This window comes from Oryzias latipes, chromosome 18 (assembly GCF_053564925.1).
Source record: "Oryzias latipes strain Hd-rR chromosome 18, Olatipes_Hd-rR_3.1".
In the NCBI taxonomy this organism is placed as follows: domain Eukaryota; kingdom Metazoa; phylum Chordata; class Actinopteri; order Beloniformes; family Adrianichthyidae; genus Oryzias; species Oryzias latipes.
In genome coordinates this window covers 9697423-9715443 of record NC_136254.1, presented here as the reverse complement: position 1 = coordinate 9715443, position 18021 = coordinate 9697423, and the positions used below count along the sequence as shown (strand labels likewise).

The window sequence follows — 18021 nt, the reverse complement described above, 5'->3', positions numbered from 1 at the left end:
TTTAGCAGGTCTCTGAGTTCATGTGACCAATGTATGGTGGATTTTCACAGACCTTGTTTAAAACTGAAGGTGAGAGAGACTTAGAGAAATGGCTTCATTGTTCTGGAGTTCTTTGTTTCATCCACAGAAGAGTAGAATTGGTGATTGATTTTGAAAAGCTGCTGAAAAAAGTATCTTTTTCAAATTGCAATTTCTAACTTGGGTTTTACATTTTGTGTTCCATTTTTTGTGCTTTAATTGCATTTGTTATTTGTTTGGTGTTTTTAAGGTTCTGCAAATATACACATCATTTTTTAGAGACATTTGTTATCAGTTGTGTTTGTTGATTTGTAGTTTAATTTCATTGGATGTATAGATGTCGTGTGGGGGGGAGGCTCGAGAGCAGGTAGGACCCAGGCGCAGAGACGGGAGGCAAACGGGTTCAGGGCAAGTGGGTTTATTTAACTAACAAAAAGCGCTGCAGAGCAGGATGACAAAACTAAAAACAAAAACTTACTGTGGCATGGCAAGGGACATGGACGCCAGACAAGAAGACGTGATCAACATGAGCAGAAGTTAATGGACCAGCACAGGAGGAAGGCAGAGACAAGACTTATATACAGACAGGGCAGACAAGACACAGGTGAACACGATTAGGGCAGATGGGGACCAAAGGAAGTAAAACTCAAGAAACATGACAAGACAGGAAACCTTTCAAAATAAAACAGGAAACAGAACCAAACAAGACAGAACAAGAACTAAAGCGAAAAACAAGACAACAAACTGAAACCATGACAATAGAAAGGAAAAGAAGTTCAAACATTGATTATAAAAAGGATATAAGAGATAAAAAAAAAAGAAAAAGGAAAAGAAAAAAAATAAAATATTGATTCAATTGCATTTTGAATGAATAAAAAACAATGATTAATAGAATCAGAATCAGAATCAGGAATCAGAAAAAGTTTTATTGCCAGGTTCAGTAGAGCGCACTTTACAAAACGAGGAATTTGACTTGGTGTATAGTGCAATTAAGAATAAGTTAAAAATTAAGTTAACAACAACAACACACTATATACAGTAGAGTAAGGTGAATTAAAGTGGGAGCACAGATGGGCTGGGATGGTGGGGCCTGTAAGTGGCACCGACAGTCCTTTGGTGGGCGGGGGGGGGGGGGGGGGTCACCTGGGGGAGTTGGGGTTCTGTTCAGCAGGCTGGCTGCAGTGGGGAAGAAGCTGTTCTTGTGGCGCGAGGTCCTGGTCCTGATGGACCGGAGCCTCTTGCCAGAAGGGAGGGGCCGAAAGAGATTATGTCCTGGATGAGAGGGGTTGGCTACAATCCTGGCTGCCCGCCTCCAGGTCCTGGAGATGTGCAGCTCCTGGAGAGACGGGAGGTGGCAGCCGATCACCTTCTCTGCTGAGTGGATGACGCGTTGCAGCTTGGCCTTGTCTCTGGCCGTGGCCGCAGCGAACCAGACTGTGATGGAGGACGTGAGGGTGGATTCGATGATGGCGGTGTAAAAGTCTACCAGCATCTTTTCAGGGAGGTGAAACTTCTTCAGCTGCCTCAGGAAGTACATCCTCTGCTGGACCTTCTTAGTGATGGAGCTGATGTTCTGCTCCCACTTGAGGTCCTGGCTGATGATGGTTCCCAGGAAGCAGAAGGACTCCACAGAGGTCACCGGGGAGTCACAGAGGATGACAGGGGGGAGGGGGGCTGGGGCCTTCCTGAAGTCCACTGTCATCTCCACTGTCTTCAGAGCATTAAGCTCCAGGTTGTTAGCGCTGCACTATGACACCAGCCTGGCTATTTAACTCCTGTAGGCCGACTCATCTCCGTCAGAGATGAGGCCGATGAGTGTGGTGTCGTCAGCAAACTTCAGGAGTTTGACAGACAGGTGACCAGCTGTGCAGCTGTTTGTGTACAGGGAGAGTAACAGGGGTGAAAGGACACAGCCCTGGGGGGATCCGGTGCTTGTGGTCCGAGTATCTGAGACGAGCTTCCCCAGCCTCACATACTGCTGTCTGTCCGTCAGGAAGTCTGTGATCCACCTGCAGGTGGAGTCAGGCACATTCATCTTGGAGAGTTTTTAATACTAAAGATGTATGAAAGACATACCGAAAAAATATGTCTTTCAGTGTTTAACTGGCTGTCTTTGGATTATGCATGCCTGAGTAATGGCCATTCTTACTTCTCATCTCTCTGTTCACTGCTTGCTAATTTACATAGCAGGGGTCCCAGCAGGAGGGGGCGGGGTTGTAACACGACTCCTTCAGCAGAGCCAGGCTGAGAGAGGCTTTGACATGTAAGATGTTAGATGTTAGAATGCCAGATGTTAGAATGACCAGTTCATTTTATATCTATGAAAATATTCAGGTAGCTATGGGACATGTTTAGCTATAGGTCTGTGAAAATTGGTGTCGATTGTTGAAACATAAGTTACCATAAAAAAACGTTTGTTTGGAGTCTAGACAGATTTAACACAGGTTTTTGGATGAAAAAGGATTTTTTATAAATCATCTGTTACACTTTTAAGTCTGAAAAAAATATGGAAGGCAGCAAACACAGATCCCTACCGTTTTTAATTTTTTTGTGCTGATATTTGAAAGATAAGTTATGCAAAAAAATAGGTGTTTGCAGTTTTGCCTAAAAAGACGTTTTCGGACCTTTTTGGATGAAATGTTGTCTAAAAGTTCACCTGTAACTTCAATAATTCTGAATTTTTTTAGGAAGCTGTAGCACATAAATGCCTATGAAAGTTGAATTCTTGGTGCTGATAACCTAAACAGAATTTATGCTAAAAATCTTTGTTCAGTCCAAAATTTCATTAAAAAAATCAAGTGATGAAGTTTCTCGTAGACCCTATAGTGTTACATATCAAAGCTGGAGGTTATTAAAGGCATCTAATTCTGAAATCTCAGCTTCCTGAGACAAACGGCTGATTTATAATAAATTTCTATTATTTGGGTGCACATAATCGACCACTTCCTGTTACGCAGGCACCGTCAGGTGTACACCCATGAAACTTCAGATTATGAGAGAGGACCCTTCAGAGTATCTCCAGTTTTAATTTCATGCACATCGGACAAAGCAAAGAGAAAATACAGGGCAGAATGTGCCCAATGCAATAACTAGGTGGCGCTATAGAGCTCGTCCAAGATTGTCATATCCATGGGTTCAGAATAGAAGCTTCATCATATCCATTGAATTTCAGTGAGATTGGACAAGGAATGTGCACGTGAGAGCAACTTTTGTGTGCATGGCGAGATGCCCAACTTTGCCGCTCTGTCACGACCACACCCCCGCATTGAAAGTTATGGTTTTTTGTCAGAGTAAACTTCAATGGCTTTTCAACAGGTGGACGTCATTTTCAGGTGTGTCGGCTCATCCTACTCGGAGCAGCGATGCTCCAAGTAAAACATGTCATTTCCTCTTGCCAGCAGGTGGAGCTACACCTGTTCTGGATTTTTCCACTTCTGATGTGGTCAGGGTCAGACTACAATCATGCATATCAATTTTGGATCAGATTGGATTTTGCATGGCTGAGTAATGGCCATTTTTCTTTTCATGGCGTGTTTTCAAAATGACCTCCATTTTCGACGCGCCGCCACGGTCACAAACATCCGTAAAAACTTAAAAGCTTCGCAATTTAACATCGGACATGTGTCTAGTTTACAAAACCAAAGTTTGGAGTCATTACTCCAAAATCTCTAGGAGGAGTTCGTTCTAGAGCGAGGCCTGCAAATGTCCAAAATGAAGCAAAAATGACATATTGACCTCAATATAGCAGACTTCCTGTGCGACTGACAGGTGGGTCCTTTCAGACTTTTTTGTAGGTCTCCATCTGAAGAACATGCCCTGTAAAAATCAAGCTTGTACGTTAAAGCGTATGCGGGGCGTCGGGACAAAAGTCACTGTAGGTGGCGCTATCGAGCCGTTTTTGTGCGCCCATGCCAATCTCCTATAAAATACGAAATTTTTCGCGACTCCTGATGTGTGTGCCAAATTTGGTGAGTTTTGGGGTATGTTAAAGGCCTCAAAAAGGCGACTCTTCCGGTAGAATAATAATAATAATAATAATTAAAGCTACAAGTAGCATTTAGCGGGCCCGAGCACGTGCGACCGCATGGCACGAGCGACCGCCCAGTGAGCAACGCCCTGCTCGAGCCATTCTCGTCGTTTTTTCTTGTCCATTCTGGAGCTCCAAGCTATTGTTAATACGACAGCAGCCTGGGGGGGGGGGGGGGGGGGGGGGGGGCTGTAATCTGTTGCCTTAAGGGACAAAGACTTTTGCATATAGCATGAAAAAAATTCAAGCAATGATGATAATTGCTATCACTGTCCCTAAGGATGAGAACAATAGAACTCATTCAATTTCCACTACAATGTCTAGATGAGTGTCAGCTATGTCTGATAACTTGGCCAATTAGCTGGACCGGGATCTTGCAAAGTGCAGGTGGTTAACGTCCAGTGTGATGAGTCTGTGGACGGCAACAGTACAGCATAGCTTTTGGTTTCCACAAGAGAAGAACTCCTGACACATCTGCCCTAACAGACAACTACAAGAGGAGTTGAAATGTATAACACGGTGAAGGAGTTTTTGTGCAGAAAAAGGTACAATTAGAAAAGCTGGTAGCAGTGACTGCAGATGGGACTCCTGCTATGATCAATAGACAAACAGGTTTCATCACTCACTGTAAAGCTGACCCAGACTTTCCAAAATGTCTGCATTACTGCTGCGTCATTCACCAGCAGGCCTTATGTGCAGAAGTGATTGGCTCTGGACATATAATGACTCTTATTCTGAAAATCGTAAACAACCTCAGCTGCAAAGCAAAACAGCACAGGATTTTTAAGGTGCTATTGGAGGAGATGTCTGTTGAATATGGTGAATATGAACATTGTGAATCTGAACTTGCATTCTTGACTGACATTACTGGAAAACTAAACCACTTGATCTGCGAGCTGCAAGACAATGGCAAAACTATTTTTTTTTGACCAGCCTGCCTGAGCCAGTGTTTTTCTTGTGGGGATCTTTTCTGCCAGGGCTTGTCAGCTTGGTCAGTGGATGTTGCTGCAGTTGTCTCCCTTGCTGGGACAGCTGGAGTTAAACACAGCAGCTCACGGCTCTGAAGTGGACCCCGTTGCTGTCCCAGTCTGGATGGGCACTGTGGCGATGTTCCAATGGCCAGGCTGGCTCCTGGTATAAAGAGATTCCCAAATACCATTTCCTAACCGCAGAGCCAAGGATGTGTTTACATGTTTAGGTCAAAAATGTGATGGACAGCTTCATGTTGTCTAAACATGCCACCCTGTTATTAATCCAGTTGATATGGTTCTCCATCTGTGTCTAGGTGATAGAAAAGCATTTTTTTTTATATTTAGAGCTCTAAGCAAACAAACAGTTGTCTATATAAAAGAGCTTTTACAATTGTGCACTTTTAGCAGGTCTCTGAGTTCATGTGACCAATGTATGGTGGATTTTCACAGACCTTGTTTAAAACTGAAGGTGAGAGAGACTTAGAGAAATGGCTTCATTGTTCTGGAGTTCTTTGTTTCATCCACAGAAGAGTAGAATTGGTGATTGATTTTGAAAAGCTGCTGAAAAAAGTATCTTTTTCAAATTGCAATTTCTAACTTGGGTTTTACATTTTGTGTTCCATTTTTTGTGCTTTAATTGCATTTGTTATTTGTTTGGTGTTTTTAAGGTTCTGCAAATATACACATCATTTTTTAGAGACATTTGTTATCAGTTGTGTTTGTTGATTTGTAGTTTAATTTCATTGGATGTATAGATGTCGTGTGGGGGGGAGGCTCGAGAGCAGGTAGGACCCAGGCGCAGAGACGGGAGGCAAACGGGTTCAGGGCAAGTGGGTTTATTTAACTAACAAAAAGCGCTGCAGAGCAGGATGACAAAACTAAAAACAAAAACTTACTGTGGCATGGCAAGGGACATGGACGCCAGACAAGAAGACGTGATCAACATGAGCAGAAGTTAATGGACCAGCACAGGAGGAAGGCAGAGACAAGACTTATATACAGACAGGGCAGACAAGACACAGGTGAACACGATTAGGGCAGATGGGGACCAAAGGAAGTAAAACTCAAGAAACATGACAAGACAGGAAACCTTTCAAAATAAAACAGGAAACAGAACCAAACAAGACAGAACAAGAACTAAAGCGAAAAACAAGACAACAAACTGAAACCATGACAATAGAAAGGAAAAGAAGTTCAAACATTGATTATAAAAAGGATATAAGAGATAAAAAAAAAAGAAAAAGGAAAAGAAAAAAAATAAAATATTGATTCAATTGCATTTTGAATGAATAAAAAACAATGATTAATAGAATCAGAATCAGAATCAGGAATCAGAAAAAGTTTTATTGCCAGGTTCAGTAGAGCGCACTTTACAAAACGAGGAATTTGACTTGGTGTATAGTGCAATTAAGAATAAGTTAAAAATTAAGTTAACAACAACAACACACTATATACAGTAGAGTAAGGTGAATTAAAGTGGGAGCACAGATGGGCTGGGATGGTGGGGCCTGTAAGTGGCACCGACAGTCCTTTGGTGGGCGGGGGGGGGGGGGGGGGTCACCTGGGGGAGTTGGGGTTCTGTTCAGCAGGCTGGCTGCAGTGGGGAAGAAGCTGTTCTTGTGGCGCGAGGTCCTGGTCCTGATGGACCGGAGCCTCTTGCCAGAAGGGAGGGGCCGAAAGAGATTATGTCCTGGATGAGAGGGGTTGGCTACAATCCTGGCTGCCCGCCTCCAGGTCCTGGAGATGTGCAGCTCCTGGAGAGACGGGAGGTGGCAGCCGATCACCTTCTCTGCTGAGTGGATGACGCGTTGCAGCTTGGCCTTGTCTCTGGCCGTGGCCGCAGCGAACCAGACTGTGATGGAGGACGTGAGGGTGGATTCGATGATGGCGGTGTAAAAGTCTACCAGCATCTTTTCAGGGAGGTGAAACTTCTTCAGCTGCCTCAGGAAGTACATCCTCTGCTGGACCTTCTTAGTGATGGAGCTGATGTTCTGCTCCCACTTGAGGTCCTGGCTGATGATGGTTCCCAGGAAGCAGAAGGACTCCACAGAGGTCACCGGGGAGTCACAGAGGATGACAGGGGGGAGGGGGGCTGGGGCCTTCCTGAAGTCCACTGTCATCTCCACTGTCTTCAGAGCATTAAGCTCCAGGTTGTTAGCGCTGCACTATGACACCAGCCTGGCTATTTAACTCCTGTAGGCCGACTCATCTCCGTCAGAGATGAGGCCGATGAGTGTGGTGTCGTCAGCAAACTTCAGGAGTTTGACAGACAGGTGACCAGCTGTGCAGCTGTTTGTGTACAGGGAGAGTAACAGGGGTGAAAGGACACAGCCCTGGGGGGATCCGGTGCTTGTGGTCCGAGTATCTGAGACGAGCTTCCCCAGCCTCACATACTGCTGTCTGTCCGTCAGGAAGTCTGTGATCCACCTGCAGGTGGAGTCAGGCACATTCATCTTGGAGAGTTTTTAATACTAAAGATGTATGAAAGACATACCGAAAAAATATGTCTTTCAGTGTTTAACTGGCTGTCTTTGGATTATGCATGCCTGAGTAATGGCCATTCTTACTTCTCATCTCTCTGTTCACTGCTTGCTAATTTACATAGCAGGGGTCCCAGCAGGAGGGGGCGGGGTTGTAACACGACTCCTTCAGCAGAGCCAGGCTGAGAGAGGCTTTGACATGTAAGATGTTAGATGTTAGAATGCCAGATGTTAGAATGACCAGTTCATTTTATATCTATGAAAATATTCAGGTAGCTATGGGACATGTTTAGCTATAGGTCTGTGAAAATTGGTGTCGATTGTTGAAACATAAGTTACCATAAAAAAACGTTTGTTTGGAGTCTAGACAGATTTAACACAGGTTTTTGGATGAAAAAGGATTTTTTATAAATCATCTGTTACACTTTTAAGTCTGAAAAAAATATGGAAGGCAGCAAACACAGATCCCTACCGTTTTTAATTTTTTTGTGCTGATATTTGAAAGATAAGTTATGCAAAAAAATAGGTGTTTGCAGTTTTGCCTAAAAAGACGTTTTCGGACCTTTTTGGATGAAATGTTGTCTAAAAGTTCACCTGTAACTTCAATAATTCTGAATTTTTTTAGGAAGCTGTAGCACATAAATGCCTATGAAAGTTGAATTCTTGGTGCTGATAACCTAAACAGAATTTATGCTAAAAATCTTTGTTCAGTCCAAAATTTCATTAAAAAAATCAAGTGATGAAGTTTCTCGTAGACCCTATAGTGTTACATATCAAAGCTGGAGGTTATTAAAGGCATCTAATTCTGAAATCTCAGCTTCCTGAGACAAACGGCTGATTTATAATAAATTTCTATTATTTGGGTGCACATAATCGACCACTTCCTGTTACGCAGGCACCGTCAGGTGTACACCCATGAAACTTCAGATTATGAGAGAGGACCCTTCAGAGTATCTCCAGTTTTAATTTCATGCACATCGGACAAAGCAAAGAGAAAATACAGGGCAGAATGTGCCCAATGCAATAACTAGGTGGCGCTATAGAGCTCGTCCAAGATTGTCATATCCATGGGTTCAGAATAGAAGCTTCATCATATCCATTGAATTTCAGTGAGATTGGACAAGGAATGTGCACGTGAGAGCAACTTTTGTGTGCATGGCGAGATGCCCAACTTTGCCGCTCTGTCACGACCACACCCCCGCATTGAAAGTTATGGTTTTTTGTCAGAGTAAACTTCAATGGCTTTTCAACAGGTGGACGTCATTTTCAGGTGTGTCGGCTCATCCTACTCGGAGCAGCGATGCTCCAAGTAAAACATGTCATTTCCTCTTGCCAGCAGGTGGAGCTACACCTGTTCTGGATTTTTCCACTTCTGATGTGGTCAGGGTCAGACTACAATCATGCATATCAATTTTGGATCAGATTGGATTTTGCATGGCTGAGTAATGGCCATTTTTCTTTTCATGGCGTGTTTTCAAAATGACCTCCATTTTCGACGCGCCGCCACGGTCACAAACATCCGTAAAAACTTAAAAGCTTCGCAATTTAACATCGGACATGTGTCTAGTTTACAAAACCAAAGTTTGGAGTCATTACTCCAAAATCTCTAGGAGGAGTTCGTTCTAGAGCGAGGCCTGCAAATGTCCAAAATGAAGCAAAAATGACATATTGACCTCAATATAGCAGACTTCCTGTGCGACTGACAGGTGGGTCCTTTCAGACTTTTTTGTAGGTCTCCATCTGAAGAACATGCCCTGTAAAAATCAAGCTTGTACGTTAAAGCGTATGCGGGGCGTCGGGACAAAAGTCACTGTAGGTGGCGCTATCGAGCCGTTTTTGTGCGCCCATGCCAATCTCCTATAAAATACGAAATTTTTCGCGACTCCTGATGTGTGTGCCAAATTTGGTGAGTTTTGGGGTATGTTAAAGGCCTCAAAAAGGCGACTCTTCCGGTAGAATAATAATAATAATAATAATAATAATAAACATTCGAATTACAATAGGGTCCTTGCACTCCGTGCTCGGGCCCTAATAATAATAAACATTCGAATTACAATAGGGTCCTTGCACTCCGTGCTCGGGCCCTAAAAATAAGAGAATCTCTTTTATTAAAACAAATGACAATTGTGCCACGAAATTACGTTATAAAATTAAAATTTTCTGTCCTGAACTTTCATGCATGAAAGACACGGATGCATCCAGTCTGTATTAGTCCTAAAAGGACAACCCAGAGCTAATCTTGCAGCCCTGTTCTGCACTTTCTGAAGTCTTTCAAGGTCATCTTTGTTTGCATTTGACCTAATAGCAGAGCAGTAATCTAAGTGACGCATGACTAAAGTCTTTGATCTCTCTCCTTCATAAGTTGCTTTAGATCAACATCCAACCAAGGAGCTTGACTAAATCTCTCAGTTACTTTCTTTATTGGTTCATGTTTATCACATATGGCTGAAAATAATTCATAAATCTCTCCAGAGCTGATTCTGCATGTGTGTGACATAGTACTTTGTACCATTGCACTCTCACCATATCACTATGATGTTGTTTATTTTCATAGTTTTTGCATTAATGTCAGTTTAAATAGCATTTATAGACAAAACATTTTGATTGTATTCTTTTATTAGTAAAAGATGTTCTCTGTTGTTTCTTTACATGGTAAAATTGAGTTTTTTAATTAAATTGTGTGTTTGTGTTTGTCCTAGATGCTGTCTTGACATTTGAACCCGAATGGTCAACTATTTTTACTGGAGAATCTTTAACCTTCAAATGTGACATGAAGGAAGGAAAAACAGATGACTGGAAATACACACTGAAGAGAAATGATTGGACACTTTATTCTAACGTCACACAACAAGATTTCAAAATAAATCCTCTGATTAAAGGTCACAGTGGTGATTATCAGTGCTGTGGTCTCTGGAAGGGTTCAGATTATACAAAGTGCAGCAACAGAGTCTCTATACATGTATCAGGTAATTTCTTAGTGTGTTTTTGACAAGACTCATTTTATGAGAAAATTTATTTTTTCAGAATTTATTCATGTTGAACAAACTAACGCATCTATTTAAAATGGATGTTTTTACATTATCATTCCTAAATATATAAACTGCTTTTAGATATTACTGATGCAACATTATTGTCATAATTATTAAGTGTAAATGTGTTTGTCAAACATTGCAGACAGAGCCAGAGCCACACTGACAGCAGCAACAACAACTGTGTCAGTAGGAGACAGAGTGACACTGATCTGCTCTGTGGAGAAATCTGCTGGATGGAAATATGAGTGGTTCAGAAGAACCTCACACACCTCTGAAGACACAATCAATGATGGACTAAATGGAAACATCAGAGTCTCACAAGGAGGAATCTACAGATGCAGAGGATTTAGAGGAGAACCAGCCGTCTGCTCTGATCCAAGTGATGAAGTCACCATTCAAATAACCTGTGAGGGATTTCACTTTATTGAAAGCTTTTCACAATCATTGATTTTAACATAAAAAAAATGTGTTTTATTGGTTTTAAATCTGATGGAAACAGTTTCCAACAAAGTCAGTGTAACCCAAAAACCCAGCTGGTCTCAGATCTTCAGAGGAGAGAGGATCACTCTGACATGTGAGGTTCAGGGAGGTGAAGGAGTTCAGTGGGAGTATGAATGGAGAAGACCTCAGTCACAGACATTCAGGACAAAGCAGAAAGACTGGACTATCACAGCTTCCATCAGTGGAGACTACAGCTGTAAGAGCAGACCCACAGAGGATTCATATTCTGCAACAAACTGGAGTAAAGATTCAAGGTTGTCTGTTTCAGGTAAATTAGTCTTTTTTGTATTTTTTACGTTTGTTCAAACAATGGAAAACACGTAAAATATCCAATAAATACATCTATTTGTTGAACTCCACAGCACACAAGCCAAAGGCTGAACTGAAGATCACAAAGTCTCCAGTAGGGGGCAGAGTGACCCTGAGCTGTTCAGTGAAGCCTTCATCCTCTGGTTGGAGTTTCTTCTGGTTCAGAGGAGAGAAACCCTCCAAACTGCTGAGAACACAAGATGTTGATTTCCTCTCAAATGGACAAATCAGAGTCTCACAGGGAGGAGTCTACAGATGCAGAGGAGGAAGAGGAGAACCAGTTTATCACACAGAGTTCAGTGATCCAGTCACCATTGGTGAGTTTAACCCTTGTGTTATCTTAGATGACCCCACCCTTACCTTGACGTGTTCTCCCAACCATATCAAAGGTGGAAATATTTCGTGTAATCCATGGACACCAGTGAAGATCACAAATCAATGAAGAAAAAAGGTTCAGATCACTGTCTAGACAGAGTTGGTCCATCAGCTGTAAAAGTGAAACATTGACAATAAATTTCAATTTCAATTTATTTGTTTAGAGGATAAGCCCCTTGAGATGTGTCATCTCGTTTTCAAGGGGGTCCTCAAAATACAACAAAACAAGCAAATAAATAACCGACAGATACAGCTGAGCAAGTTTTACATATATCAAAACAAGACGAAAAAGAACTTAAAATTTACAAGACAACAAACAGGCACACACACACACACAAACATAGGCATTTAATGCACCTACTAGTAATTAATTTAAGGTAAGGAAATAAGATAATAAATAAAAGGCAGAAAAGAAATCAAATTAAATCAAAAACAGTTACATGAGTGTTGGAGATGTACTAAACAGGCATTTTTAAATGCAAAGAATGAGGTTAAAGAGTGAATGGATGGAGGAAGATTGTTCCAGTCGGAGGGTGCCTTATAATTAAATGAATATTTTCCAATTTATTTTTTAACTCTTATAAGAAGACTGAAAAGGAGTTAGATATTGTTTGAGATAGTCTGGATAGCTAAGGTTAATACATTTGAAAATGAACAATAGCCAATGAAGCTGACGTCGAGAGGATAGGGGAAGCCAGGACAGTTGCTGAAACATAAGACAGTGGTGAGTTCTAAATGGACAACGAAGAATAAACCGACACAAGCTGGTATAAATAACGTTTAGTGGACGGAGGTTAGTAAGAGTAGTGTTTTGATAAATGATGTCACCATAATCTAAAGTCGGGATAATCAGTTGTGAAATGATTTTCTTCCTGACTGAGAGACTAAAACAATTGATTGATAGATAAAGTAATTTTAAACGATACGAAATTTTGTGGACAATGGAAATTGAAATGATCTCTGTTGAAGAGAAGCTGCTGATCATTTCTTCCAATAGTGTCATTTGTCATAGAGGCTCTGTCATAGAGCAGCAGAAGTCACAGCAGAGCAGCAGAGAGTCAAAACAATCATGAAGAAAGTGAAAAATCTCCTGCTTCATTTCTGTCTGACAGCAGAGTTATCAGAGTTCTGTCAACCTGTGGAGCTTCTTCTATCAGAACCAAAGGTGTCACATGAAAGAGTTTGGTCAGAAACACAACAAAGTCACTAAAAACAACACTATTTCTCCACCAGAACCTGTCCTGAGAGTGTCTCCATGGTGGTTGAGTCCTGGAGCCTCAGTGACTCTGAGCTGTGAGGTTGAACATGTGTCTGCAGGATGGAGCTTCTACTGGTATAAAGCTGTTCCTGATCTATCACACAAGTCTGGCTCTTACAGCTATGAGCTGCTGCCTGCTAGCTCCAATGGGACTGCAGACAACTCCTACATCATTCATGGACAGACACACACAGCAGGATATGTGTGCAGAGCTGGAAGAGGAGAGCCACACTTCTACACTCTTTACAGTCAACCTCACTTTGTCTGGTCTGGAGGTCAGACTTCTGATTGTTGATTCATTTCTGTCAACACTGAATGATTTCTCTTCACATTTCTAATGCTGTCAGATTCTGCTCTTTAGTTTGCTTCTTTCCACTTATTGCTAACAGACAACTGTCATTCAAAATGTTGGAAACAAAGGTTTCTTTTTCATTTGCATAGAGCCATTCTAACTCCAACCCATTGAATGAAAATCCATTGAAACACATTTGTTTTTGTGTCTCTTTGCTCTCCAAATGAAGCTAAAGTGTGTTGATCTTCATCCTGTTTGTTTTCAGATCTTCATCCATCAGCGTCTCTCTCAGTGAGTCCTGACAGAGTCCAACACTTCACCTCTGACTCTGTCTCACTGAGCTGTGAGGGAAACTCTTCTGAGTGGAGAGTCAGCAGGTTTCTGCTTCCTGACTTCCTGTCATTCTGTTCTGACTGGGGAACAATGAATGGATCAACATGTCATGTTCAGAAGATCCAGTCCAGTAATGCAGTGTACTGGTGTGAGTCTGGATCAGCATTCAGCAACGCAGTCAACATCACTGGACACTGTGAGTGGAAACATGTTTGGATTCCTATTTTTAGCTTGACTTTCATCATTGGATTGATTTGAAACACATGCAGAAGTTGAAGATGGATTTAGATGATCAACTGGATGTCAAAGCAGAATGAAGCAGACGTCAAACATGTTGGGATCATATGTGATGAAGATGAATGTTGATGTTTCCAGATGATGATGAGCTTCTCCTGCTGAGTCCTGTCCATCCTGTGACTGAGGGACATTCTGTTACTCTTGGCTGCAAGTTGAGGACAGAAAATCTTCTTTCTAAAGTGTTTTTCTATCAAAATGACACAATCATCCAAAGTGAGAGCAGAGTGGAGATGATCATCCCTGCAGTGTCAAAGTCTCATGAAGGCTTCTACAAGTGTCAATCCTCAGGAAAAGAATCACCACAGAGCTGGTTGGCAGTAACATGTCAGCAAATCTCTATTGATTCATTGTAAATCCTTTAGGTGATAATATTTACATATATTTGAATAAAACATGTTTTTTTACAGCTACATCCAGACCTGACAGCTCCTCATTTCCTGTCTTGGTTGTTGCTCTAACTTCTGTAGTTTTGGTCATTTTTCTATTCATGATGTGGTTTCTCTACAAAAGATCAAGAGGTGAGAAATATTATTGATTATTAGATAATATTCATAATAATCTCATGTTAATCAATAACAGATTTTTTTCTTTTCCAGATTCAGACATCATCAGGTTTGTGCAGCTCTGTGTTTCTATGTTTAAAGTGTGATAGATGATTTTCTTGGAGATGATGTTTTCAATCATTCTAATCTTTCTATTTCTTTCTTCCAGCAGCTCTCAGGACAACAACCAGAGCTCTGCTGCAGACCACAGAGAAGCTCAGCACAGAAATGACTCCATGCTCCTCCATGGTTAGTCTAAACTTTGACTGATCTGGATTTATTCTAGAAGTTTGACTTTAGAACAAATGAACTGAACAGAACAGTTTCCTCTCTTGATGTCTGATCTGGAAACTGATGGAAACATTTTGTTCCTGTTGGTTTAGAAGAGGTTGATTCTGTCTTTGTGAAATTCCTTTTTAAGGTGGTTCGTCTCTGTTTGAATCACACAAAGGTCCTGAGGAGATTCAAACTGATCCAGAAGATGAAAACAAAGGTAAAATGAAAGAATCAGTCAAGATTAAGAACATTTATCTGTTCATTTACATCTAAATTATTATTCTGTGGTACAAAAATGACAGTTTTTCTCTATCAGACATATAAAAAACAAATAAAAGAAAACATATTTTTATTGTAGACTTTTAGATGAAAGCAGAAATGATCCAAATATAAAAATATGAATAATTGATGTTTCAGGTGAATCCAGGAAGGTTACATATTCTTCAATCAAGCTTAAAACCGTCACTAAGAAAAGTGAGAAAATCAAAGCATTAATTCAACATTTATCCAAAAAAAGCTTCAAGATAGATTTATGAACCAGTTGAGTCAAATCCAATGTTTTCTGACAGAAAAGAGACAGAAAGCAGCAGAGGAGACAGTTTACTCTGTGAAGACAGGAGCGTCTGCAGGTAAGATCTGCCACTACATGGAAACATCTTCTCCATCCATGCAGCTGCCTTTCCAAATGACTGTCAGGCTGTCAGCTTCTGTCATGTTGGATGTTGTTTGCTTTTAGATGGCAGTCAGCTGTATGCACAGATCAGGAAGAAAAACAAAGGTAAGTCAAATCTTCATCTTTGTAACTTCACTGACTGAAAACTGCTGGAAAGGAAACTGCAGGATTCATTCAAGTCAATGTTTTCAAGTCATTCACTTGTCACAATGTGAAATGAACACAACTGTCTTTGTTGTTTTAATATTTGATTTGATTTTCTGACAGGAAAATGGTCTCATTCAGCTGATGAGATGCTTTACTCTGAAGTTCAATGAGGACAAACACTTGGTAAGTTTCCATCTGATTCTCTAGAGATCAAATCTGATAGAAAAGATAGAAACTTGAATTTGTTGATGTAGGTTCTGCATCAAGACCATGCTCCACCCTCAGCTGCTGAGTAACTCTGCATTTTGGCTTTTCTTGTAGATCCACAGAGCCAGCAGCATCCATCAATGTGATGAACAAACGTCTCACCTGTAGGTGGCGCTGCTAGGACAGCTGCACGTTTGCTGGGCTCCAAATGTTTGCCTCTCTTTTGCTCTCATTTTAGTATTTTTGTTCAGTTTTTTTTATTTCATATGTGATCTTAACAACTTTCCTGCAGCTGCCTAACATATAATCCTAAAGGAACTCAGGGAAGAATTGAATCTGCTGAGATTTTCTCTGGATTGTTAGTTTTTCCAACATCAACCAAGTCTGCAGCTGCAGTCCAGGATCAGCTGATGTCTCTGGTTCACACAGTCTGCTCTATCAAGGCTGATCATGAACAACATGGAGCTTCAGACTTTTCTGTCCTTTAAGATCCTGGACGTCCAGATCCAGGTCAGTCTGGACTTTCAGACAGAGTCTTACTTCCACCAGAACCATCAGGAAACAACTGGACTTGTTCTGTTGTTGAACTGAACGCTGCAGAAGGAGTGTGAGTCCTTATATGGTCAGACTTTGAGACTATTCTTCTCCATAATTACTTTTTTTAAACTTCTAATGTACTTTTTTAAGTCCTTATAATGTAAAATGTCTTTAACTTTACTAACCAAACAGATTCAGCTTAAAGTCCCTCTCTGATCATCTTTTGATATATTCTCAAAGTGTTCCCAGTGGTCTTTGAATATATTATTACGCCATTTTATGCCAAAATCAATAAACTTATGTGGTTTTCTCAGTTGTGGGCAGGAATTTTGACGTGGAGTAAGCCTGATCCCATTTTCCCATCATTCTCTGCTTACACCCTCTCCAGCTAGCTTACAGCCCCTCATCTAACTTTATTGGTGCAACAACAATGGCGAGCAATACTGGAACTATCCAGCCCAACAGTTTTCCTCCAGATTCCAGCTCAGACGAGGAAAACAAAGACGTTCATGGATCTAGTCGTCTACAAGTGATGCATCAGAATGGAGCAGAGCAGGGAGCTAGTAGCCCACAGATTGTAGCACCTACATCACACCTACAAGGTTCTTCTAGAGGCATTTTTTCATCTGCTCCTCATTCACAAATATTAGAATAATAAATGCAATTTTAAACTTAATCTACCGTATAAATATCCTCCATCGTGAGAGAAATACTGTAAAAACATGTTTAAAACACCATAAACACAGTTTTCATCAGAGTGGGTCTTTAAAATGCTAACAGATGATAAAAAAAGAACATTAATAACAGACAACTTCAAAGAAAATCCTAGTTTTTGAAATTTAGGAAGATATGTTTTTTTTTTTGGTTTTTAAGATTTTTTATTACATTTATAATCAAAATATATATTCTTTTCATGTATAAATGTGTGATGAAAAATGTATAAATATATATACATATACCTTAACTGAGTCTTCATTGGACATTTTTATATCAATAAAAGCTTTTGTCAAATTTGAATTTTTGATTGTTTTCATCATTTCTGTTCTTGTGATTCTGGGATTTTTATTTGTAACATTATTCAGTTTTCACTGTGAGCTGATGAGAGATCCTTGAAGAACAAAACATCAACAAGCTGCATCATTTCCTGAATATGACATGTTCATTCTTGAGGAACAGAGACACAGAACAACAGAATGAATCAACCTCAGATGTTTTATCAACAGAACTTTTCATTTTCATGGATAATTTCTGATTTTGAACGTCCATCAATGTTTGATACACTTTTTACTTGTAATTTTGGTCTGGTGGAGGCGTGCTGCAGGGCGGTTACTGGCAAGAAGACAGCTAAGAAGGTACGCTGGAAGGTGTTCATAGATTGTCAGGACAACAGTGAGAAGCAAAGTTGTATGAATGATTCTGCAGATTTCAATGAGTTGCTGTGTCTCATTGTTGTGGTGTTACTGCATTGTTTAAGACAATTTGTAACAAACTACAAAGTAGCTTTTAGGATGACGTCACAGCCGTGTGCCGCGAATCAAGACACAGAAAAACACGTCAGAATTGTTTTCAGCTGTGTTGAAATAGACGTTCTCAAATAAACAGTTGGACTCTTTTCTGGTTGATAACACGACAATGGTTGCTTTATATTTCTCTAAGACTCATCCTTTGCTTCTTTCCTTCTTTGTTTACATCACATGATGACCGGCTACAGTGGCCATTCTGATCCAACACGTGGTCTGGCCACTT

General features: G+C 40.7%; 1 protein-coding gene across 1 annotated transcript; it reads left to right on the top strand.

Moving 5' to 3' along the window:
• Positions 1-12786: 12786 nt before the first annotated feature.
• On the top strand, positions 12787-17209 carry LOC144987381 (uncharacterized). The gene is made up of 10 exons (XM_078936746.1): positions 12787-13246; positions 13529-13792; positions 13972-14217; positions 14301-14411; positions 14490-14505; positions 14605-14684; positions 14887-14928; positions 15129-15185; positions 15281-15714; positions 15853-17209. Exons 1-9 carry the CDS (start codon positions 12886-12888, stop codon positions 15445-15447), a joined length of 1344 nt encoding a protein of 447 aa, XP_078792872.1. The 5' UTR covers positions 12787-12885; the 3' UTR covers positions 15448-15714; positions 15853-17209.
• Positions 17210-18021: the final 812 nt, after the last annotated feature.